General features: G+C 60.6%; 1 protein-coding gene across 2 annotated transcripts; it reads right to left on the bottom strand.

Annotated features, from left to right (window-relative positions):
• Positions 1-1,575: 1,575 nt before the first annotated feature.
• Positions 1,576-22,965, bottom strand: SEMA3F (semaphorin 3F). Of its 2 annotated transcripts, XM_068201735.1 has the most exons (19): positions 22,827-22,965; positions 19,739-19,902; positions 11,358-11,518; positions 11,138-11,200; positions 10,606-10,725; positions 9,205-9,285; positions 7,102-7,195; positions 6,662-6,781; positions 5,544-5,683; positions 5,340-5,454; positions 5,084-5,153; positions 4,833-4,977; positions 4,495-4,717; positions 3,580-3,668; positions 3,200-3,241; positions 2,886-3,043; positions 2,738-2,805; positions 2,157-2,290; positions 1,576-2,078 (listed from the first exon to the last, which is right to left on the bottom strand). In XM_068201735.1, exons 2-19 carry the CDS (start codon positions 19,848-19,850, stop codon positions 1,668-1,670), a joined length of 2,346 nt encoding a protein of 781 aa, XP_068057836.1. In that variant the 5' UTR covers positions 19,851-19,902; positions 22,827-22,965; the 3' UTR covers positions 1,576-1,667. The 2 variants fall into 2 exon arrangements, with proteins under 2 accessions (XP_068057836.1, XP_068057837.1); XM_068201736.1 differs by lacking the exon at positions 9,205-9,285.
• Between the last annotated feature and the right edge of the window lie 2,454 nt (positions 22,966-25,419).

The following is a 25,419-nucleotide window of genomic DNA, read 5'->3' as shown; positions in this document are numbered from 1 at the left end:
CCAGTACAGACCAGCGCAGCTCCCAATACAGCCTAGCGCCCCCAGTACAGCCGTGCACACCCGCAGTACTCACACCAGTGCCTCTGGCCAGAGGAGCACAGTATCACTTCCATTACCCCAGTACTGAACAGAGTGCCCTGCTACAGCCCAGAACTGCCCACTACAGCCCCCAGGCACCCCTCTAGAACCATTACCACTTCCCTACCACTGCTCCCAGTGCCACCAAGTACCAGCTCCTACTACCAGATCCTAATGCCTCAGTACTTCCCCTAGTCCTTCCAGTACTGCTCAGTACCAACCTCCAGTGTGCCCAGGACTATCTCCGATGCAGCCCAGGACCTTTCAGAACTGACCCCAGTACCTCCTGGAACTACTCAGAGGAGCTTGGTACCACCCCCGTATCAAAGTGCTCCCAGTATCATCCACCACCACCCTCAGTGCCCTCTGTAGTTCCTCCCCTGCTCCATGCCCCCAGTACCACCAAGTACCAGCTCCCAGTACTATATCCTAGTGCTCCAGTACTTTCCTCAGGGTCCCCAGTACTTTCCTGTGCCCCCAGCAGTGAGTGACTCTGAGTGCTCCCAGTGCCTTCAGCAACACCCAGTGGTGGGGCCAGCCACCAGCCCAGCCCAGTGTATCCCAACACCCAGCAGCAGCACCCACTACTGCCACCTCCCCATACGCCCTGTCCTGCTCCCCAGCACCAGTGAGCCGGTGCTCTCCCAGGGGCAGGGCTCAGGGGATTGCGTGGTGGGGGCCAGGTCTGTCCCCTACACAGAGCACACGCAGGCGCCCACGTCTGTCCCAAAGCCAGTGTTTATTTGGGAGTGCGCCTAGTGCAGCAGGGGGCACTAACTCAGTCCTGGTCACCCCTGTGTTTCCCATGTACAACTATTGACAACCCTCCGCACCCACCGGGGTGCCCAAAGAGGGTGGCTGATGGGCTGGGTGCCCCAAAGACCTCTGGGTGCCACTGTCACCAATCACCAGCAGCTGCTCGAGGTTTTACACCAGCATGGCCCCTTCTCCTTCTCTTCTCCATCCAAAGACCCTGGGGTCAAGACCCCACTATTGCCTGAACACCTCGGTCCTATCTTGAGGTCCCATCTCACCCCTGCCAAGCCCCCAGGGAGGGGACAGAGCCGTGTACCCTCACCCCTCCTCCTCAGCTTGCCTGGTGGTCTACAGCTTCCCTAAAGAAAGCACTTGCTCCTCCATAACCCTGTGGGGAAACTGAGGCACAAAATTATAATGACCATGCCCAGCTTGCAGTGGGCAGCCCTTGTCTGGCACTGCCTCCCCCCTGCCTCACCCCCCTGCTCTCCCCAGGGCATCTTCCCCTCCCACACAAGGACATCCATGCCCCAGCACGGTGCCATGCCCCAGCTGTGTGGAAGAGGGGCTGTGGTGACCCATGGTTCCTGCACAACAGGATCTGGGGGTCCTTGGCAGGGGAGACGACAGCGATGGTGGCTGCAGCCACCTCAAGGGTCCCTGCTCCTCCCTGGAGCTGGGAGGTGGGGAGCGCGTGTGTCTGCGTGTGTGTGTGCGTGGATGTGTATATATATATATATATATATATATTTATTTATATATTTATAGATATTTTTAATATTAAAAGGGGGGAAAAATAGACCACTGTGCTAGCAAAGTCCCTGATGATGGTTTCATGTATGCCCATAGGTCTCTGGCTGGTGATTCCGGCGGTTTCGAGGCTTCTTCTGGTCCTGCTGCTCCTTGGCTTTGAGGCCAGCCAGTGGCTGCGGGGGGCTGGCGGCTGTGTGCCGCCAGTAGCCCTGACAGTACTGGTCCAGGAGTCCCATTTCAGGCTGAGTGAGGAGCTGCAGCAGGTCCTGGTAGCGGGGAGTGGGGGCACCCGGCAGGCCAGGGGGGGTCTCCGCCTGGACCAGCACGGTGTGGACGGCGCGGCTGCTGAGGACACGGAGCTGCACCTTGGTCACCGTGTGCTTGAAGTTGTTCTCGGTGGCGGTGCAGGAGTAGAGGCCGCTGTCGCTGAGCTGGAGGGCGCGCAGCAGCAAGCCCTGCTCCGTGCGCAGCACCCGGCCCTCCACCCGCAGCTGGGGGGGAGAGGGAGCACGGCTCAGCCGGCTGGCGCCCGGCACCCCCGGCACCCCCCCAGCAGTGCCCTGCCCTACCTCTTTCCGCCGGTCGCTGTTGTCCTTCTGCAGCAGCCACTTGACGCTGGCCTGGGGCGAGCGGGGCTGGCACTCCAGGAAGGCTGTGCTGCCCTCCACCCCGTACTGCACGGCCTCCACTGTGTTCTTGTTAGCTGCAGGGGGGCCATGGGCAGCCAGGTCACCCCCACCCCACTGCACTTCTCCCCTGCCCACTCTGTCTCCAAGGGTGGGTGTCCATCCATCCATCCATCCATCCATCCATGCATTCATCCCTCTATCCACCCATTCAAATCTGTTCAGTCTCCTCCCCAACATATCCATCCATCCATCCATTCATCCATCACATTCACCCATCCGTGAACCGACCCATTCATCCGTGCTTGTTCTCATCCCCAATGCTTCCACTCATCAGTGTTCATCTTCCTCCCTACAACTACCTACTCATCCACCCACCCACCCACCCATTCATCCGTGTATCTTCCCATACATCCACCCACAAAACCTGCCAAGGAATCCGTGTCCCCACCTGCAGCCCTGTGCCCTCAGCCTCCCCTCCCAGCTGCCCCACGCTGCAAGGCCTCGCGCCAGACCCCGCTCACCATTGGAGTTGTAGCCGCGGCACTGCCGGATGGGGTTGCCATGCCGGACGTCCTGCCGCCGGCTCCGCCTGTGGGGATGTGGGAGGTGAGAGGGGGAGCCTGTGGCTGGGGCGTCCCTCCCTGACCCTCTCCCTGGCCCACGCTGTACCTCTTGGAGGAGGCGGAGTAGCGGGTGCAGGCGCTGCCGTCCCAGGCACAGTACGGGTCCCGGGCCAGGCAGCAGTCAGCACAGGCTTCCCCGTACACGTCACAGCGGTGCAGGGCCAGGTGGGTCACGCCTACGGCCGAGGACACATACAGCTGTTGCTGTTGGGAACAAGGAGGACAGGGTGAGATACTACCTCATCCCCACTACATTAGGACCCCTGCAAACATCCTGTTCTGGTGCCGTGGTGATGCTGGGCAACACCACAGCTGGGACCAGGATGGGATCTGCCCACCCAGGCCTCTGCTACGACTCACCCTCTTGGAGGAGATGGTCATTGTCTTGATGGGTGCTGGCACCTGGATGAGAGCAGGAATGGAGAAGATGGAGGGATGACTGCTTGGACTGATGCTACAGCCCTGGGGTGGGCACCCCAGACCCCCCCACAGGCAGCTGGAGCAGGCAGAGCAGGCAGGGGGAGATGTGAGTGGGCAGCAGGCAGGAGAACCAAAGCCTGGAGTCCCTCCAGAGCTGGCCAAGAGGTAGCTGGTCTCCCAAGGGGCTGGCTGATGTCTCAAGGGGCTGGCTGCTGTCTCAGGGAGTGACTGGTAACTCAAGGGGCTGGCTGGTGTCCCAAAGGCTTGGTTGGCTGGGTCAAGAACACTCAGCAGAGGATGGAGGACATGCCAACCCTTACCTTGAACACTTCAATCTCCTCCAGCATGAGCTCCTCTGTCTCCATGTCATCCCGGGGGAGCACAATGACCTTCTGCACGGTGCCCCGATCTGCAAGACACCATAGTGCCCAGGTGCTCAGTGCTACCCCTGGACACCCATGCCCTCCCTGTCTGTGAAGGGGGTCCCTGCTGGGGCTGTGGAAAGGAAGGATCCCTCAGGCTCATCCCCATCTCTTTCCCGATAGCTATGTCTGGGCTGGAGTGTGCCAGCTCAGGTAACCACCTGTGTCTAGAGAGTGCCACCAGAATGCCAGAGAGTGCCCACAGCAGCATGCAGCCATGCACCAGGGCAAGAGAAGGACCAGGACAGATCACAGGGGCTCTGGGATGCACATTAAGAGCAGGAGAAGCACTGGCCTGGACGGTAGTGCCCCCAGGAGGGGTATTGAAGTCTGGGAAGGACAGGGCTGGATGTCAGTGCCTCTGGGATGGGCAACTGGGCAGAAAAGGCACAAGGCTGGATGATGATTGGCTTAGCATGGGCAGTAGGAAGCACGTTGGAAGGATGCTAGGGTCAGAAAAGGATAAGGCTGGATGATGAGGCCCCTGTAACAGGTACCAGGACAGGGGGAGGACCAGGCTGCACAGTAGAATCCCTAGGAAGGGAAGTATCATGCCGGATCACTGGCTTCAGGGATAGGAGCTGGGCTAGGGAAGGACCAGGCAGGACAGTAGGGTCTGTGGGATGGCATCGGGACAGGGAAAGAACAGTCTGGAGCCTTGAGGACGGGCAGGGATCTCAGGGGGGCATTCTCAGCCCCTCACCCTGCTCTAGCGGTGGAGGGCACCGTGCTCTGGCCAGCCCTGGTGGTGCCCGTGCCCTCCGGGGCCGCGCCGGAGCATGCTGCATTCCCCGCGGTGCGCGGCGTGGGTACCTGTGCCCAGGAAAAGCACCTCATAGCGCCCATCTGCCGCGTCCACCTGGTCCACGGCCACGGTGGTGAAGCGGTAGTTGACGTTGGTGCGGACCACCAGCGGCTGGCGGTGCGTGGGGTACACGGCGTGGTACATCAGCGGGTGTGTGCGCATGAAGTTGATCACTTCGTCGGGGTAGTCCTTGGTCGACTTCATGGATGGGGTGAAGGTCCCCCCAGGGCACTGCGGCACAAACATCACCAGTGCTTGGTGAGCTGGTACCTGAGCACAGGTCTGAGGGTGCTGGCTGCCTGGCAGGCACTGGCTCACCTACCCGTGGTGCCCAGGGGGTACTTACGGTGCCTGGACGGGGGTAGGGCATTTTTCCTGTGTAGGGCATCCACTGGTAGTTGGGTCCCTCCTTGTGGGCAAAGGGCCCATTGAAGACCATACGGATGTCAGCCATCGAGTAGACACACACAGCAGAGCCTTTGAAGACTGACCTGGGGGCAAGGACCTGCTGCCACTCTTTGTCATGGCATTGCCACAACACCCACCCAGCTAAGACTTCCTCCTCTCCTGCACTGTGCCAGGAGGGTCAGCACTCACCCCGAAGCAGAGAACACAGCGTAGATAACAGGGTTCTTGGTGTCCTGAGTCTGCTGGATGAAGACGTCCTCTTGGGACAGAAAGATGGAGGCGTCACCATAGGGAAGGTAGGCAGGGACACCAGGGTACAGGCAGAGCAGTTACCCATGGAAGAGCAAGAGGCAGGGGGCAGCAGGGATGTCCCCAGCTCTGCCCAGGGTGCCCCCCAAGCCTGCAAGGGTAGAGAAGGCTCCCATCCCTTTCCTCGCACACTCACGGAGCTCGTCGAAGTGTGTTTCGATTCCATCGGGTCCCGGCACAGAGCAGACGAGCCGGGCCTTCAGGAAGGTGCTCCACTTGTTCACAAGGCAGCAGTGGCCCCCGTCGTCATTCTGCAACAGTGAGACCCCTGTGCTCAGCCCTGCCTGTCCCCCTGCCCACTTCCTTGCCTGCTTTCCTGCCTGTCCTCTGCTGCACCTACCAGACAGATGCGCCCGATGCGGGAATAGACCCCAGGACTCAGTGGGGCATCAGCCGACTTCTCTCGGAAGAAGAAGTAGAGCTTGTCATCATTCCTCTCGCTGCTGTCAGGGATGAGCTGGGCACGGACGAAGGCTGGGTCTGGAATGGCACAGCACAGCATGTCACCATCAGCCCAGTGGCACTGCTGCTCCATGTCATAGCAGGATGCTGAGCCCCTCTTCGCTGAAGCATCACCTCACTCCTGGAAAAGCACTGTCACAGACTGAGAGCTACATCTCTGGGTGTCTCTTGTGATCTCTAGTGTACCAGGAGAGGCTTGAAGCATCTCTGGGGTCCCTGGGAGCATTCCTGAGGTCCACAGTTTGGAGAGATACATCAGCTCGACGAGCAAGGTGGTGGGAACCAGTCTTCCCCCCAGGAAGGAACCACACAGCATGGAAGCTTCTCAGGAAGCTTCTCCCTGCCATCCATCAGCCAGTGCCCAGCCTGTGCTGACAGCTCCCCCTCTTCGGGTTACCACCCCGCTGGCTCCCCAGCCCGGCAGGATCATCCCATCTGCTCTGCTCTGTTTACTCAGCTGCTGCCCCGCAGGCTGGGGTGCTCCGAGGGGGGCAGAATGAACGTTCGGGGTCACGACTGCAGGCGACACGGTTGACATCTCAGCGCTGCAGAAACCCATGCACTGACACCGGCAAAGCCAGCCCCGTCTCTTACCAGTCTGCTCTCGCCACCCAGCAAAGCTCCAGGCATGTCTGTCACTGCCCCATACAGCTATCCCTGCTCTTGTGCCTTCCCATCCATCCATCCATCCATCCATGATCAATTCATCCATCATCCATCCACCCACCCACCCATGATCAAGTCATCCATCCATCCATCATCAATTCATCTATCATCAATCCATCTATCCATGATCAATTCATCCATCCATCCATCCATCCATCCATCCATCCATCCGATGTCAACTATCCATCCACCCACCCACTGATCCACCTGCCCATGCTGACTGCTGTCTCTGTTCTGGCAGAAGGAGGCAGTACCACATGACAGGTCTCATCTCTAAGGCTGGAGCCATGAGGTCCCCAGGGCACCTGGGCTAGTGACACCTGGACTCACCATTGAGCCAGCGGGAATTGTACTGGTCCGTCCTCATGGCTGTCTGCTTGCCCATGGTGCGGAAGATGGCCGCGTCCGTGCCCATGAAGTCGATGTAGACACCAGCATAAAGCTCTTCATCTGCAGAGGGCAGAGGTCAGCCAGGAATCCCCACCTCATCCCATCCACCCACCTTCTTCAATTGCCAGCCCCAGACCTGGCCGGTAGCCACCAGACAACCAAGAGCCACCACCTGTGACCATCCCAGAGAGTTCTGGAGGTTGGCACTGGTCTGTAACCACGATCGCCACCTCTGCTGGGCCAGGTGCCTGGCCAGCTGAAGCAGGAAAGGGTGGCGGAGCAGGAACCCTGCTCCTGGTGGGAGCAGTTGTTCCATCCCGCCTGCATATTCCCTCTGCCCAGAGCAGGAAGCACTGGCACCAGGGAGCCACAGGACTCACTTATTAATGCAGAGACGGTGTCTACTTTGGGGTCATAGGAACACTTCCCCTTGCCCGACTCCAGCTTGTCTGGCTCCAGGTAGAAGATATAATCCTGGAGAAGGAAGCAGATAGAGCAGATGGTTGGACTTTCACTCCTCCATTTATGTGACAGCTCCCAAAACCCACCAGGAGAGGCAGCCTCCTCCAGGATGGTGCACAGCAGCGAGGACAGATGTGGAAGTGTCTGCAGGTCTCCTGAGAAGCTGAAGCTCCTGTGAGTGACTCCTCTAAAGATGCTGGGTTCTTCTCCATGCCCTCCACCACTTGGCGACTTGGCTGAGCCATCAGGCTGAAGTGGGGCATCCATCCCCCAGGTCTGGGAAAAATTGCCTCTTCACTCCAGCTGGCTGTGCTGCACATTGCCGCTTGCCCAGCAAGGTCACACAGCTCCAGCAGCTTCAGCAGGCAGGGCCTGGCCTGCAGCACAGCTCGGCACAGCTTGGCTGCTGGACCCACTGTACTTCTCTCTCCAGGGGCCATTTTCCAGTGCTTTTCTTCACACGATGAGATGATGTGTCTGCTCCATGGCATGCCTCCCTACTGTCACTTCTGCCTTCCCCGTGGCTATCCCTGGCACCATCACACATTCCCAGCCAGGAGTGAAACACGCTGCCTCTGGAGGCACATTCAAAATCCTCTGCCAGTGCTGGCTGGGGGCACACAGGGACAGGCTGGCCCAGCCATGTCACGCCTCACCCTGGCATAAGGGCCACCTTCACCTGAGACAAAGCACCAGCATAGAGCATCCATGGGGAGCCTGGGCATGGGGGGACCTTAAGCAACCAAACTGGGCAGACGCCCATGGGCCCTGTGCCCTGGCTTTGGCACATGGGTGACAGACATGGTGAGAGCCACCCTCCACTGAGAGGCCAGCAGGGTCCTGGTGGAGCCCAGGCTCTGGGAAGTACAAGAGAGGGTGAGGGGCTGGGATCTCACCGTGGGCATCTTGCACTGGAGTGTTTGCTCACACCAGCTCCTCCTGGGGCACCCATACCCAGAGATGGGCACAGCCATATTTCACCATCTGCACCACGCACTGTGCAGTCTGTACCACCATCACAAATGCCTCTGCCCAACTCTTTCCCCGCTTCTGAAGTGGGCAAACACCTCACATGGACAACCTCGCTCTCTCCAGCACAGCCCTGGCACTGGCTGCACCATCTCACCTTCCTGGTCAGGCAACACAGGAGCCATTGTGGTGCTGGCATTGCTGATCGACTAACACACCTTGAAGTGCACCAGAGCTGCCAGGAAGCATGTGCTGGCAGCCCCCAGGGAGCTCCTGCTGGGACATACACCCTCTCCCCAGCAGGGGTGACCTGAGGGGGCTAAAATGGCATCGGCATTTCCCAGCTGGCACTGGGGAACCGGCAGCAGGAGCTGCCCGCAGTCTCAGAGATGCTCACTGCCAAGCATCACCCTTTGCCCCCGACCACCCGAGGAGCTGGGGGAGCCCCAGGCTGCACCAGGGTGCCCACATCCCCCATGCTCCCCAGCCCATGCACTGGCCCATGTTAGTCATGAGGGGAGAGGCTTGGGGGTGACACTGTCAGGGTGGGCTGCACACTGCTGCTCCCAGAAGCTGGGGATGCTGTCACCTCCCTGAGTGCACTTGACTGCCAGGATGACATAAGCCCCTCTTGGGGCAAGGTGAAGCAGCTGCTCAGTAATGTTTCTGTAGGCCCTACTCAAACACTTTCTGCACATTACTTTGGCATCCTCCCCTGAATCATTCCAAGCCCTGTGGCTCTGCCGACACATGGTGCCACTTCCAAGGGACACAGCAAGCCTGGAGTCAGGTAAAGTCAGTGGTGGGTGGAGAGCCACCATCCCTGACAGTGTCCCCCACGGGGGAGATCCTACATGGACTGGGAGGGAGTTAGTGAGAGAAGGAAAGCCGACGCCAGGCCGGTGGCCGGGAGATGCTGTGCTGGGAGGGAAGGGTATGGTGCCCGGCCCAGGGGTCGGAAGCATGCCAGCGGGATGAAGGAGCCCGTGGCTCTGGTGTGCCCCTGCGGACAGGTGGGCACGGCTGCGGCGGGCTCCCAGACCGGTTCCCACCTTGCTTTGTGCTGGTCTCGGGCTGAGGGGGCTGTCGGTGGATCTGCTTTCCCGGCCTCCCGGCTGGCTCGGCGGGAACCCCTGGGGAAAAGGAGCAGGGCAGAGAGTTAGCGCCGGCAGGGGAAGGACCCCCAGGGCAGGGGTGAGCAGGGGACCCCCAAGAGCTGGGGTGATGGATGCCCATTGAGCAGCAGCACTGCTGTCCCCCTGCATTCCTTGAGGCTCCGGGCTGGGCTGGCCTCCAGCAGGAGCTTCTCCAGGATGGATCCTGCTCTCCCCCACAGAACTGGTGTGCCCTTAGCATGGGGTAGGAGAGAATTGAGAGATGGTTGCCCACTGCCAGCCAGGCTGGGCTCACACCTGGGAGCTCAAAAATGGCACCTGCCACCTTGTTCCTCCTGCGTTGATGAGTAATGCCTCACCACCAAAGCTATTAGCACCACGGGGTCACTGAACACTTCCACACTGCCACCGACTCTGCTGGATAACTAGTGCTGTCCTCAACTGCACTAGCACCCTAGGTCCTCCTCATATGCTGCCACTCCCCAGTTCAGTCCCAATCCAATCCCATTTTGGAATGGTCTGAGCAGCATCCACTTCTCTCAGTGCCCATCCCAGGTTTGGGGGCTCTGAGGCAGACGCCCGTCTTTCATATCCAGCGCCGTGATCCTCCCTCACTTTGGGCTGGTGACTCCCTCTCCAGCCTCAGGAGAAGACACAGCCTGGGACCTGTCACTCCAGCACGGAGGGAACAGACATCTCACAGGGCTTGGGACCCCTGGGATATTCATGCTGCTACTTGCAGAGACTGGCTCTCTCCCAAGGCTGTCCTGAAAATGCTCCTCTGTCTTCCACACACCCTGCCTGGTGGTATGCAGCTTTGATGCCACCCTCTCACTGCACGTTGTGGTCCTTGGTGCTGGGTGACATCCATCCGGGGATGTTCCTGACATGGCCACGTGAGCTGGCACAATCCCTGCACAGTCCTCCCTGAGCAGCACCAGTGCTGGAATCCTTGGAATCTACGGTGAGGAGCTCAGCAGCCTGGCAGCAAGTGGGAAGCTGTGTTGACATGTCCCTCGTCCCGGTGGAGATCCAGCAGTGGCTGCAGCCAGCAGGGTGGGAGGGCACCTTGTGTGGAAGCTGCCATCAGAGTACAGCCAAGTTCCAGCGTGAAGAGAAGTCCCTGGTCTGTGGAGATGGCTTGGCCCCACTCAGCAGCACAACACTGTTAGCCACGGTCATCCCCAGCCTGCCCTTGCCCACAGTCTTCAGTGCCCAACCCCCCCAGCAGCCAGCAGAGCTGAGCCAAGCACCCACCCCACTGCAGTCCCCCGGTGGCTGTGCCAGCACCGCCGTGCCAGACACCAGCTCAGCACCCCCATCCCTCCCGCCCCTCACCTGGGCTTTGCGCCCGCGGTTGACAAAGGCACAGATGGGGTTGTAGGCGCCAGTGCCACACACGTAGAGGTGTGTCCGGTTCCAGGGCTGGATCAGGCGGATGAAGTTGCCGCACTCCCCCTGGGAAGCAGAGGAGAACGTGTCAACCCAAGCACGGGGGCTATAGATTGCCATGGGGCTGTGTTGGTGAGGGCATGGGATGAAACACGTCACTGGATGGCATGTGGCATGGGACAGCATGGATCAGGGGTTGGCATGGGCCACAAGCCGGCAAGCCGGAGGGCCCAGCCCTGGCTGGTAGGAGGAAGCAGCACGGGGAGCTTGGCCTCCTACTTGCCCAGAAAGCTCTCCAGGACCTGCCTGGCTGCAACACAATGGGTGACAGGACACTGCAACACCCTGGAATGCCACCCCATCTCGACATGCTAGGCGGTGGCTTTTTCAGAGTAGAATACAGGGACATGAATCCCACTCCAGTGCCAGGTACCAGCCCCACTCCACTACCAGAAGGGGGTTCATGGTGGTTACTCACATTACTGTTCTTGCCTGATAGGATGCACTCATCGATCCTCTGCTGGGACGCGGGCCAATGGATCTGTGGAAACAGCAATCCAGGGGAGACCAGGACTCCCACCTGGCCCCACCAGCACCAGTTATGCCCATCGAGCTCTTGCCTTGGCATCCAAAAGGTCCCCAAAGTGCCCAACTACCCCCTTCCACCCACTCCGCCCTGCCCTGTGCTGGCAGCTTACGATGAGGGGCTCGCGGTTGATGTCGTGGAGGTCCAGCGAGAGAACATAGTCCTTGCTGCCCACATACATGCGGTCGTGGTCCTCATCCTTCAGCAGGATGCGGTAGTCACTGGAGTTGAGGAGGAAGTTGAAGAAATGTGCTGTGCCTGTTGCCTTCAGCTCTACAGGGTGAAAAGGGAAGGTGTCAGTACCACAGGGACCCCTGTGTCCACCAATGCCTTCCCTGAGTCCAAGCCTGGGCCCAGCTGGAGGACACCCTGTGAGAAGAGGTGCCCACTTTCCACTCCATGAGCACCATGATACTGCCACCTCCATGCAGGACAAGGGACAATGACAGAGATGCTCATGGCCAGCTGTGACAACCAAGAGTGGCCAGAAGTGAAATCATCAGAACCTGGGTTCAGGAGATCCAGCAACCCACAGCAGGGAGCGAAGGTTGCTATTGAGATGGGGCAGGAGGCTGGAGCTCTCTGCCACCTCAGCCCAGAGACCACAGCTCTCAAAATTTCCAGCATCATCCCCCTCCTGCACTGTGACCCCATGTTCCAGCCAAGCCTTTGGCTCCTAGCATGGGAGAGCTGGGACCCCAAGGAACCAGCTCCAGGGGAGATGATGAGCCTCTCCCCCACCCCGCCCACCCCATCCCCCCTTGGAAAGTTATTTTTAGTCTAAGTGTGGGAGCAAGGAGTGAAAGAGGATAATGAGGGTCATGAATATTCACAAGTGGAACGAGGCAGCCAGATGGAAGTCAGAAGTGCTGCAGATGATGTGGGCCAGTGCCAAGAACCACGCGGCAGGGGCCAGGGCACGAGTAAGACAGAGCACCCTGCCCCAACAGGATACAGTCTGTCCTGGAGGCCACCTCTTTGGAGATGCCACTCTGAAGGTGTCACTCCCCTTGGAGGTGTCACCCCCTTTGGATACCACCCCCAAATACCAGACGCCACCCCCATGGGATGACATCTGCCCTGCTACCCCTTTGGATACCACTCAAAGCCATCAGATGCCATCCCTATGGGATGTCATCTTCCCCACATGCTTCCTTTTGGACGTGCTCCTCTCTTAGGATGCCATTGGATGCCACCTCCACGTGATGCCATCAGCCTCTGAAGCCAATCCCTTTGGAGATGCCATGCTTTTAAAAGGTGTCACCCTCTTTGGATGCCACAAACAACAGTCAGATGCCATCCTCAGCCATTGGATGTCACCCTCATGGGATGCCATCTGCCCCAGACGCCATACTCTTTGGCGTTGTCATCCTCTTTGGATGCTACCAACAGCCAACAGATGCCACATCCATGATACACTGATCCAATGAGCACCCTCACCCTGTGGAGTGTGTCCCTCCATGCACAGGGGTGTCCTGTGCAGCAACCGGGAGCAGCTCTGGGGACCCTTCCTGGAGAGGAGCAGAGCAGGGTCCTGCAGGTCAGTGTCAGGAAGAATCACACATGCTTCCAGGCAGCACCTGGCAGGGCTCCAGCAGCCAGCTTCCCTTCCCAGCGGGAGGCCAAATGCCTGCAGATTCCCCCTGACCTCCCACCTCCTGGCTGCACAAGGGACTGGAATGTCCCACAGGTGCCCCCAGGGTATCTTCCCATCCAGGGCAACCCCTCTGTCCCACAGCTGGCAGCAGTTGATGGTCCCCAGTCCCGCACCTGCGCAGATGCTGGACCCGCTCAGCCGTGGCAGTGAGGCCAGAGCACACACACAGTGCGGGAACCATCGGAGCTGCCTGTGGGAAACGGCGTCACGGGATGTGACATGAACCTCTCCTGGCCTGGGGGCTTGGGGGCCTGCCTGTCTGCCAGGGCTGGATGGCAGGATGAGCACGGTGGGCATGTGCAAGGGCTGGAATTTGGGCTGCAGGCAGGGGGGCCATGGCAGAGGTGCAGTGGAACAGTGCCAAGGATGGGGGGCCAGGCATCCGCTCACCCACCCACCCACGGCAGGCTCCTCCTTCTGCCTGGCCCATGTGGGCTCCAGATGCTCCCTGTTGCTGGCGCTGGCTCACATGTCACCCATGGCGCCCCCAGCCTGTCCTGTAGCGGTCCCTGACTGTGCCATGGCACACTGGGTCTGGTCCCCGCCTGTCCTATGTCCTGAAGCTGCCCCACTGGCCCATACATTGTGTGTGTGCACGTGTGTGCCCCACACTCTGTGTGCTGGTGCTTCCCTCAGTGCAATGCTGGTGTCAGTGGGGACCAGAGCTCGGGAGGCAGGAAAGGGCAGGGTGGCTCTGGCAGTGAGTGACACAGGCAGAGCAGAAGAGCTCATCCCCAGCTGCCAATGATGGAACTGCATGCCCAGGCTTCCCACTCAGGACAGAGACACCTGCAGCAGGCAGAGACAGGGATGGCAATTAAACTGGACAGGAGGCCCCATGCCAGGACAGCCCCTCATCTGTCATCCCTGGCAAGCCTGGGAACACCAGCACCAACAGCCCTGGGATCCTGGAGTGCCGGGACACTGGCTGGTGAAGGGCTCCATGTCAGTGACAGCCCCACATCCATTAGGATGGGCGTCTCCAGGGCTTGGAAGGGGACAGGGCCAGTAGCACAAAGAGCCTTGGACCCCCACCGGTGGCTCCATTCAACCCCCCACGGCCCAGCGATCAGAGGGGGCACTCCCAAAGCAGGGCGGTGACAGACCCGCTGCCCCGTAACGCCCTCTGCAAAGACAATGGCGGGGTGGGCAAGACCCTGCCACAACCTCTGACCTCCCAAACCTCCATTGCACTGCCTAATCCCCCAGTGTCACTGTACCCCCAAACCTGCCCCCAGCAGCCATGGCTGTCCCTGGGGATGGAGTGGGGCAGGGGCCCGGGCCGGGCTGGAGAAGCCCCCTCACTGGCCGATGCGCCCCAACGAGCAAATTCCCTCCTGCTTTGCCATTGCCAATCCCGGCACCGGCAGAGCTTCCCCGGCTGGCCGGGAGCCTAATCCTGTTTTAATTGCCGAGCACCGGAGCCAGGAGCCGCTCGGCATCACAGCCAGGGTGGCCTCCGTGGGGACCGTCCCATCACAGCATTCCGCAGAGCCCTCACCGAGCCCCCCGGGACTCGCCTGCCCGCAATCGTTTTGTGTCCTTGGGCGCTGAGCTGTAATTACCCCGCGCCCTCGAGCGATGCCGGCGGCCAGGAGCCCGAGGGCTGGCAACAAGGCGCGATGCTCTGCTTTGCCCGCGGCACCACCGCCCGACTGCACGCTCTGCAAAGCCAAATTCCTCCTGCAATGCCAATTTCGGGCTGCATTCCCAGCTCCGGCAGCTGTCCACCGTTGCTGACTGTCACCACTGGCCCCCATCGGGCAGGGGTGAGTGGTCCCTATTCATCACCCAGTGGCACGGAGACCAGTGCTGATCTCCGAAGCAAAAGGGAGATTTTGGGGGTTCTCGATAAACCGCGCACCCCGTGGGACTCCTCACCCCACCCCAGTCCCTCAAATCCTCCCGACTCCCCCAAACATCACCAGGGCACCCGCATAAAGAGTTAATGCCATTACAACCCGAGCGGGTCACCTCCCCAGGTGCACCATCACTGCATTCCTCAAAACCAATTACAGGCGCTCTCACCTAATTAGATTCTAATTATGGGCTTGTAACGCATTCAACATAATTAGCATGTAAATTACACAGCGTGTTTATATTCAATAACCGCACTCCCGCCCCCCCCTACCACTCCCCCCCACCCCGGCTGGCGGAGCCAGCGCCTTTCGGGAGCCCTTTCTTTGCATGGGGAAGAATGAATTCACTTTAAATGCCGATGGAAAAGCCCAGCACTGATCCCAAGGGAGCCTGGCACAGCAGGGATAAATCCCATCTCCATCCTGCAGCGTTTTATCCCACAAATTTAAAAGCGTGCCCCAAATTTTGATTATGTTCCCTACTAATTTTTTTCCCTACTCGGAATTTGAGATGCAGCTTTTTGGGTATGCGTCAGAGGGGCAGGATGGGGAGCAATGCCAGGAGAGGGATAGGGGGCTGGATGTGTCCCCTCTCGTGGTTAAAGCATTTGTTGTTATTGGGGCTGATCAAAGAGCTGGGTGGGTCGTCCGATGAAAGCAGAATTGCTTATTTGTTTGAGCGTCACTCCGCTACCCCTTGATGGGTTATTTATGATGTAATTAAGCTAATTACATGTAATAAGAGAGTTTCCGTGGCCCCCAGCCAAGCTCTTTTCCCATTTAACCGATTCACAGGTGGGAGGAAACCGAAGCTGCCTTGCAGGGGTTTGGGAGATGAAATAACTCCTGTTCCCGCTTGCTGCCTTCCAGCCCCGACCATCTCCAGCCCCCCTGAAGCATCGCCCGTGCCGGCACCCGCGGCAGAGGACAGGTGCTGCAGCCGGGTCAAATCCCTCGGGATGAAAGAGGTGCCGGCCGGGTGCTCCCCGCAGCCATCGCAGCCCGGCAGGTTGGGCGCAAGCCAAAAAACAATCAAAAAAATATAAAAAAAAAAAAAAAAAGAAAACCCACATTTTTTTCAGCGGAAACCGCTGATTCATCCCCGGGCCAGCCTGCCCCATGCGCTGGTGTGTGCATGTGCCCCAACGAGCAGCGCTGCGAGGGGGACTTTGTCCCCACCAAGCATCACTGTGCAGTGGAGACCAGGCTCTTGGCTGGGTCGAGGGATGCTCCAGCAGCACAAAATCCCTGTCAGGAAAGAGCCTGGCTTCAGAAAAAAAAATACTTTGATCACCCCAAAAGCAAAGTGCTGAGCTGAGGTGCCCCAACCCACTGCTCTTTGGGCTCTTTTGTTTAATGTTTGGACATTATTTCTTTCCGCAGCCCTTGAGGGGAGGGCACGGTGCCGGGTGGAAACTGCGGCTGCTCCGTGCACGAGCAGCACTGGAGTGGGGACAACACCCCTGCCAGGACCCCGGGAAGGGCCATGCTGTTCCATAAGGAGCATTGTTAATTTGAGGGATAACTAGCTTATTAGATATAGGCTGGGGGGGGGGAGCTGAAATTGCACAGGGTTTTGGGGGGGGGAGGGTTTAAGGAGCTTATGGAGCTTCGCAGCCGGAGCCAGGGAGCTCAGCCCTGGCAGCAGCCGGTCCCAGCGGGTGGAGGGGCTCTGCCGCAGCCCCCCACTGTCCCAGCCAAGGAAATCCTCTTAGGGGTCACAGGGTTCAGCCCCATGTCCCCGCCCCTTAGGGCACGGGAAAGGGGACTGTGCATCCCCCTGACCTTTACAGGGTCTGAGGAGCAGCATGGGGCACTCACACCAGGCTGGGGACCAACAGTGCCAGTGTCCCCAGCACATTCCCAGCACTGGCTGTCCCTAAGCCCTTGGCCCTGCTCGCACCCTCCTGTTTATCCCATCCTGCTGTCACCAAGCAGTGCCCACAGCTGCAGCAGCTTAGGAGGGCGCCTGGGCGGCCCCCAGGACATGGTCCCCTATCCGGGCTCCTCTCCAGCCATCTGCCACCCCCTGGCCCAGATCAAGCGTGCCGCTATCTCCTGGCCACCGGTGGAGATGCCAGCGGGGTGGGAGGGTAAACTGAGGTAGGAGGCAGGCAGGAGAGAGGCCAGGCAGGGGGCTGGCAGTGGAGCCCAGAGGAGACTCCATGCTCAATTCATTCTTTTTAAAGTAATTTTTTTCCCCTGCAGGAACTGCCCTGCCTCTCACCCCACCCCTCCCCGCCAGGGCTGCCCCCGGCTGGACCTCAGCCACAGCTTTTCCGAGAGGTGCCAGCACGGCTGTTCCCCTCGCTGCGGGAAGCAGCTCCCGTTTGGAAGCCCCACGGAGAGCCCTGACCTCGAGGGCTTCCCGCCGTGATGCGGGGCCAGAGCCCACCCTTCCTTCCCGCACTCTTTTCCCACGCTGGACAGGGAGCAGGACACGGAGGGATGAATCACCATCATCACCATCACCTTCTGCATCCTCGTGGGGAATGGGCCAGCCTCTCTGGCCAGCCTCAGCCCCCGGCCCGGAGGAAGGCCCAGAGCAGAGGGGACCGCAGGATGTGTACAGCAGTGTGGGGAGTGAGTGAATTGTTAGCACGGAGATGATTAAAAATATCCACCCTATTTCTGGCCAGCACTGGGCTGGGATCTGGGAAGAGCTGTTGGCAAAAGGGAGCTGTGCCGGAGCCGCTCCCAGCACTGTTCTTTCCATGCTGGTCACCTTCCTCCTGCCGACACACGGACAGGAAAGCCTTGAGAGGAGGACAGACGTAAAGAGACCACAGGGGTGACGGGATGGGGCGAGGACCGACCCTGCCCAGCCCATCACCCTGCACCAGGGCACAGCAGCTCAGTTCCCACCCCTTTCCTATCACTTCAGTATTTTATAGATGTATATTTTTAATGCACTCAGACGCCGGGGCTCCGTGGAGGATGACGCAGGCCCCGGGGAGCTGCGACAAACCTCTGGCGCGCGATAACAAGCAAAGGCAAACAAACCCAGAGACGCTCCCGCAGCTGGCAGGGCTCCAGGCAGCACGGCCGCCCAGGCAAGGCGCCGGGGGACACACTTGGGGACATGGCGGCTTCTTCCCCAGCATCCTGGCCACAAGGCCACCTCGATCCCACCCTGGCATTGGGATGCTTTAGCCAGAGGGGAGCTCTGCTAGAGACCCACACCCCAACCCCAGCAGCTGTGGCTGCACAGCCACCTGGTCCCCTGTGGCACCACAGCCATCCCTGACAGCAGAGCCCAGCCAAACTCATCACACCAATGTCCCCCAGGCCAGACGCATCACACCCAACCCCACTGTCTGCAGCTGCACTGGGAGGTTTGGGGCTGGACATCTGGGTATCATCCCCACCTCTTCAGGCAAGAGAAGGGGCTGGACCATCCACGAAGTGCCACTGTCACCCCATATCTCATGATTCTCTGGCTTCAGGGAGGCTGCACGCAAATGATCAACTCAGGAGCTGGGAGCTCACCAGCAGTTTGGTGTGTGGCTCCCAGCTGGCCCTCGAGGAAGACCCTGGGAGAATTCTCCACCACTGCCACCCTTGTCCTTGAAGGGCAAATCAGCCCTTCTCCCACCACAACTCCCCCCTCTAGGCAGCAAGGGCAGGGAGAGCCCTGCCAGACCACCTCAGGCAGGAGGGAGGACTGGAGATCCTGAGCACAGCCAGGACCCATTGCTCCAAACAGCTGGGGCTAAAAAAACCAACCCCAAACCAGCCCCTAACTTGTGGCACAGCAAGCTTAACCATGCCTATCCCGAATTAATTTCACTCCTGGAGCACACCGTGGCAGTGGGCACCAGGTCCAGCTGGGACTTTGCTGGAGTTTCCCCTCCTCACAGCTGTGAGGAAGAGGTGTTTTAAGCCAAGGTGGGGAAGCATTTGTACAGCAGCTAAAGTGCCTTAGCAGCCCCCAAAAACCTCCAAAAACACTGTTTGGAGAGGAAAGTGGTGCCTGCCTCTGGGGAGGAACTTGCTCACTGCTTTCCAGCCTGAACTTGTCCCCAGACTCTTCATACCAGCCATTTTTTTCTGTCAAGACCAGCCTGTAACACCCATGGCTATTGCTGCTTCACCGTGTTTGCTGTCAGCCCCCCAGCCCCTCCTGCCTGGTTCTGCTGTGCTCACCATCAGTTCTGCCACCACATCCTTGGGCTCACAGCTTCAGTAGGTGACCAGAGGGCAAAGGCACAGTGGGACAGCAAAGGACGGGCACAGGCAGCACAGCCCCAGCTCTCCCACAGACCCTAAGGGGAGGCAGACATGAGACTCCTCGTGTCTGTCACCTCCTGACACACATCCAAGCAGGCAAGCCCCCAGCAGGAACAATTTCTGTTCTGCTCCTCAAGGTCTGCAGCCCCGGGACCTGCCTCATCAGCCTCAGCCTGCCCTGCTCAGCAACCTCAAAACATGAGCTCAAGACAAACCCTTCCACCAATGTGCACCCCAAAGCTGACCCAGCGGTCCCCCCACAGCTCCTAGAGTGGCTGGGTGGGCTAAGCAGCCCCGGTATGAAAGGGTTAAGCCCCTTCCCCCCACCCAGCACCCTCCCCTCCTGCCTCTCCCGGCTCCCTGCCAGCTCCCAGGCGTTAATACCAGCTGGGGGGGTCGGGGTGGCGTCAAGCTGCTGTCTGGAATCGGGGTGCTGCCGGGGGGGCTTCCTGCACCTCAGCACCCAGCTTTGCCAGATGGAGGGAGCCACCCACCCACAACAGGAAGCAGACTGGGGGGACTAGGCAGGCTACCAGCCCCTCAAGACTGCGTGTGCTGGCGCAGATCAGGAGCTCAGCCACACCTGAATATGGATCCCCGTGGAGATTTCGGAGGGTGCAGATCGCTGACGCCCCCCAAGCGAGGAGGAGGAGGAGGAGGAGGAGAAGGAGCCTGTGCTGGGGTGCCCGTGGTTTCCTCCATCTTAGGGTCCCACCCTGCCCCCCACTCCAACAACCAGACTCTTACCTTTGAAGGAGAGCTGAACCCTGGGGGTAGCGAAGCCGTGGTCTTTGGGATGGGCAGCCCGCCAGCCCAGAGTCAGCAGGGTGGCCCAGAGCAGGACACCGACCACGGGCATGGTGGGCACGCGCCTGGGCGCCGAGATCGAGGGGAGTCTGGGGGAGCCGAGCCTGCCAAGGAGGGCACACGTGGGAGGGATGTCAGTTCACTGCACCCACCACCCCCCTGAGGGGTACAAGCCCCACATCCCGCTCTCCATCAGCCACTGGCACGCAGCATCCTCCGGGGAGGACTGGAAGCCAGGCCCGGGAGGCTGAACTCTGCTCTGCAGACTGGGGGGCAGGGGGGACAAATCAGGGGGCCACAGCCTCACCTCCCCGGTGAGGATGCAGGGCGAGGCAAGCGCAGCGAGAGCCGCTGCAGCACCCTCCTCCACCCCAGCTGGCGAGCCTTGGCCAGGTGAAGAGCAGCCCTCCATCCCTCCTCACACCCCCCTCAGCTGCAGCATCCCCAGCCCCCCACTGGGCTGGCTTTTCCTGCCCCGGCACCTAAAGGAGTCCCACTTCCAGCCCTTGCCTCTCCACCTCTCCTCCCAGCCCCCAGCAAAGCCACAGCAAGCAGAGCTGGGATCAAATCTTTCCAACATGAAGGAAATCTGGACTTCATTATTCCAAGAACGTACAAAAAAAAAAAAAATTCATAAATAAAAGAGGAAGAAAAAGAAGAGGGAAAAAAAAAAGCCCTGCCTGTGTGCCAGGCAGCTGGACTCCCTGGGGCTCCGGCACTGAGCAGAGTCCGCCAAGCTGCCTCCAGCAAGCCACACATGCACCCCGGCATGGCACGGTGCACGGTGCCCCCCGTGCACCCCACTGCCCCTCCTGGACACACTATCCCCTGGGTCAGGCCCCTCTCCCGAGGCAGCACCCTCCTGGGGGTCTCCAGGGCACTTCAGGCAGGATTTGGGAGGAGGCCCGTGGTGGGAAACCCTAGGGAGCTGCATTCCTGGGTGGGATGCACTGTACCACAGTATCCGGGTGGGCTCAGGCATGTGGGGAATATCCAGCCAGCCCAGCAAAAGGGGGTCAGCTCTGTGGGAATAGGGGTCCCCAGTGTGACACCCCAGTGAAGCCATGCCCTCCAGGGCTCTGCCAGCTGCCACCACACAGCCCCACAGGGGACAGGCACACCCAAAGAAGCTGGGAACCATTTGGGGCACCCCGGAGAGAGATGCTGAGCTGCGAGGGGGACAATCCCGCACCCCACCCGGGTGGTCTAGCTGACCTCTCCTGCAGTGCACAGCACCCACACCGCCAGCCCCAGCCCCAAGCAGGGCAAGGGCAGCAGCACTGTCACCAGCAGCAGGGCAAGACCCCGAGTGTGGTGGCACTGCTGTTCCCTGGGGCTGTGTATTTTTATTTCTGATTCTTGCCTTTGGGGTCAGTAAATATTTCAATTTGCTCCTCTGTCCCTGAGCACACCCAGCTCTGCTCCATTGTACTGGTATTCGGTCCCTTTTCAGGCTGCCTTCCCCCTTCTCCCACCCATTCCCAGGCTCTGCCCTTCCCATCAGCGCCAGGCCGGGACAGCCTGTACCCCCAATTCCTCCACCAGCCAAAACTCCAGTTGGTTGCAGTTAAATAACCCCCCTCCATCCAAACCTCCCCCCTCTCCCCGGCAGCTTTAGGAAATAATTCTGGCAAATCCTACTATTGCATTTGGATGGAGCGGCGTACGCGTCAGAGACAGGGAGCGAGATGGCAAACAAAGGAAAAGAGGGAGAGGAGGGGAGCGCAGCAAGCGCAGGGCGAGGAGAGGGGAAAGGGCCGGCGGTGAGTGGGGGGCACAGAGACCCGGCTGGGAAAGGCAAATTCCAAGGAAGCAAAAAGGGAAACGGGCCACTGGAGTGCACCTTGGCCAGGAAATGTCCATTTCCAGGGTCATCTGCACTCGGGGGAAACGAAGAACTCCAGGGGAGAGCGGCCACATTCCTGCCCTCCAGCCCCCGGGCTGTCTGGGCTTGGAGGGAGTTTTTTAGCAATTAAAGTTTGGCCATTGCTTGTGCTGCCGCAGGAAGATCATAATCCCACTCGGCTTTATCGCCCCTTCCCCAGGCTGGTCAACCCAGCGCCGCCGAGCCCAAGCAATTAGGGAAAGGTTTTCTCGTCTGGAACAAGGATTCCTTTTGGGGATCGAACCCCCAAAGAGGGCTGAGGGGATGCCTCGGGAGAACCCCGGGGGGCCCAGGGGTTCTGCCTGCACGCCTGCTCCCCGCGGCCTCGGGAGAGAGCAGGAAACATTTTGGGAGGGAAAAGCAATAGAGGCAGGATAGGCAGTGGGAGGGGAGCCTGGCCCACCTCCGGCCACGGCGCGCGATGCCATCAGTGGGAAGGGGGGGAAAATAGGGGGAAAAAAAAAAAAACCCATAACATAATACAGTAACGCTAAATGTCCAGCGCGGCCCCGCGCACACGGGAAATAACTTTGCACAACTTTGCGCTCTGGCACGCCTGGCCTGTCCCCAGGGAGCGCCGGCTGTCCCCTGCGCCCCCCGCCCGGGCGTCCTCCGCGGAGCCCCAGAGCGCCGGGGCGCGGGGTCCTGCCGGGGCTCGGCGTCCCACCGGGGCGGGCTCCGCCAGCCTGCTCCAGGGTGCCGGGCGTTCTCCGGCGTGTGTGTCTCCCCCGGCACCCCCTCCCTGGGCACCCGCTCGCCGCCGAGCCCTGCCGCAACCCCCATGCCCCGGGAGCGTCCTACCAGTCCCCGTCCCCTGCGACAGTCCCCCCGCCCCGAGCGGGACCGGGGCGCGCCTGCCCAGCCGCGGCTCCCGGGAGCAGGGAGACCGGCAGGGTCCCCCCACCTCGGTATAATCCCGCTGCGAGGCGGGGAGCGGGGGTCCCCAACGCAGCCGGTGCCGCCGCCGGCTCGGGGATGGGGCCCCAGCACCTCACCGCCGGCACCAGCCCAAGCCCCACCTGCCCACTTCACCGGCAAGTTGCGGCGGGGGGGACCAACACGCGCGAGTTCCGAGCGGCGGAAAGTTTTCCCGGGGCGCCCCCCGCGCCGGGCATCCGCTCCGCCGCCCGCCGCCGCTCTTACCTCCGCGGGGGTCCCGGCGGCGGCCGGGCGGTGAGGAGGGCGGCGGGGCTCAGCGCCGCGCCGGGGTCCCGCGGCCCCCCGCCATCTCTCGGCCGCGACTGCCGCCGCGGCCCCGGCCCGTGAGCGCCGGGCGGGGCGGGGCGGGCACCGGGCGGGGCCCGGCCCCCACTGGGCCCCGTTGCGGGCCCGCCGCGGGGGGCGTCGTTTGCATAGACGCGCCCCCGGCCACTCCCACCGCCCCGGGCCGCAGGTTCGAGCCCCGGCGCCGCCCCCGCCGCTCACCTCCTGCTCCGGCCCTTTGTTGCGGGGTGCAGGCGGTGCCCCGCCGCGCCGTGCCTGCCCGCCGCTGGCTCGCCGCACCTCCGCAGCCCACCACCCTCCCGCCGGTCCCGGGAAGGAGGCGGATAAATAAGTGCCGTCCCTCCTTTGTCTGCCGCGGCGGGGGGCGGCCCGGGGCGGCGGGGTCTGCGGGGAGCCGAGCCCCGGCGAGTCGGCGGCTTTGTGAGAGCTCCGGCTCCGCTGAGAAACCAAAACGGTCTCCCAGACACGACATCTCCAAATGCTGGGAGTGGAGCGCCGTCCCTAGCCCCACCTTGCTCATTCTGCCGCCCCCACCCCGGGTACCCCCACTGGTGACCCCCGGCCCTCAGCCCAGGGCAGGCAGGTGACCCCTGCCAGCTGTGGTTGCACAGCATCCCGCAGCCCTGGGGCCTGTTGGCACCTGGGTGATCCCAGCTCAGTACCTGTGCCTGGCATCCAGGATCTGCTGGTTCCTGGGCATCCCTTCCTGGGACTGTTCTCTCCTGGGCTGGCACTGGGTGATCCCTGCCCAGCACCGTCCCCCCTGCGCACCCAAGGCAATGACTGCCAGGTGCTGTGCAGCTGAGCTTTGTAGCTCTGCTCTGGTCCGTCCTGCCTGAAGGGGACACCATGGCGTCCCCCAAGTGCCAGGCGTCCCCCAAGTGCCAGGCATATGTCTCAGTTCCCCTGCTCTGCTTCTGCCATGCTGGCAGCCTCTGTCAGGGCCTCCTCACCCAGATATGGGTACAATACCCTGCAAGCACCACAGGGCTTGGTCCCATGCCCCCCAATCCCAACAGGACTTTCCCCTTGGCCTAAGAGGGCCCATCCAGAGGTTTGCAGCCTCTCCTCCTGCTTATCTGCTCCCAAATGGGGTAACGAGGCGTTAAGGATGCTGAAAAACTACAACAACAGGTGCTGGAGCAGAAGGTGCCCTGCTCTAAGACCCATAATTTCCTCTGAGTCGAGGCTCCTTGGATAGGAGCAGGGAACGGGAGTCAAGGGAATGGAGAGCAGTAGCCACCCACAAGCAGATGCTGCTGCTGCTCCCCTGAGCACAGCCCCCTGCCCTGTCCCAGTGCCCCTCCATTCCCCTAGGTACCCCACAGGAAGAGGAGAAAGTTCGCAGGGCAGGGTTTCCACCCAGGCAGGGTCACCTTGTCACCCAGGCACTGCTGGTGCTTGAGAAGGAGGCAGAGAGGGTGTCTGCTCCCAGCCCCACTGTGATCTGCCCCCTGCTGCCTCTTCTTTTTCCAGAGATGGCTCCACAGAAATAAGCTGGCGCCGTCCTTCACCCTCACACATCTGCTCTGTCTTCCTCTGAAAAATGAGGAGTTTGTCACCGGATTCTCATCACCAGCCACTCTGTGTGCGGGAGGGCAGCAGCAATGGCCTCAGTCAGCAGCACAAATAAATGGCCCGAAACACGATACGCGGGAGCTCCCTGGGATAAAAGAATTTCTAAGGAGAGGTTTTATTTTCCCCTCGGAGCCCCAGTCTCTCGTGATCTGGTCCAAACACAAAGGCTGTCCTGAATTTCCAGTCTCACTTTCTCTCCTGGCAGCTGGTGAGCTGGGTGATGCTTTGGGGCACCTTGTCCCCTGTGCCAGCGCCTCAGCACACCGGGCTGTGGTGGTGGCAGTTCACCCGGCCCCCCCAGGAACTCCAGGGCCGCTGGGCTCTGGTGCAGCCTCCAGTTTCAGTTCTGGGGGTGGTGACACACATTTGGCAGCAAATTAAAGTGGGGCAGCCACAGCCGGAGGCTGCTCTCAGCCCCCCTCCACTCCTTGCCTGGTGCTGGGAGGGCTGTGGGTGCTCCCTCAAGCTGCGTTGGGGTGATGCCCAGCCCTGCCCCAGGCCACCTTCCCAAGACCTGGCCCCCAGAACAGGTGGGGGTGTCCTGGAGACCCACAAAGGAGCAGCTGGGTCCCCACCATCCCCTCTCATCCCCATGATCCATAGCTTGCTGGCATGGAAAGGGTCCTGGACCTCCCGGTGTATCATTAACCCAGAACTGAGCCATTAACTCTCCCAAGACTCCATAGTTATAAATCAGCCTTCCCGTAACTTCCTTCTCCCCTGCTGCAGTTTAAGCCTGTGGCTTCCTGTCCTAATTAGCCAGTGAGGTTAATTGGCCCCCAGGTTCTTTACACTTCCAAGCCTCTCTGAGGGGTGGGTCACTGCATCCTCTGTTCGTGCATTGACCCTTGGACCCTTCCCCACTCCATGAGCTCTTCCCCCAGCACCAGGGATGGGAAGTGCTGATGTGGCTACATCCATGCCATGGTTGAGG

Source organism: Anomalospiza imberbis, chromosome 11 (genome assembly GCF_031753505.1).
Source record: "Anomalospiza imberbis isolate Cuckoo-Finch-1a 21T00152 chromosome 11, ASM3175350v1, whole genome shotgun sequence".
NCBI classification, from domain to species: domain Eukaryota; kingdom Metazoa; phylum Chordata; class Aves; order Passeriformes; family Viduidae; genus Anomalospiza; species Anomalospiza imberbis.
The sequence above is the reverse complement of the archived record's forward strand: the minus strand, read 5'-3'. Positions and strand labels throughout refer to the sequence as shown.

Bases quoted from the DNA above. Each gene is read 5' to 3' on its own strand.
- SEMA3F (XM_068201735.1), bottom strand. From the start codon at position 19,850: ATGCCCGTGGTCGGTGTCCTGCTCTGGGCCACCCTGCTGACTCTGGGC. The intron at 2,806-2,885 runs GTACAGCGTGGG...ACATCCCCACAG, and splicing joins TACTCCGCCTCCTCCAAGAG to GCGGAGCCGGCGGCAGGACG. The intron at 2,079-2,156 runs GTAGGGCAGGGC...TCTCCCCCCCAG, and splicing joins ACAGCGACCGGCGGAAAGAG to CTGCGGGTGGAGGGCCGGGT.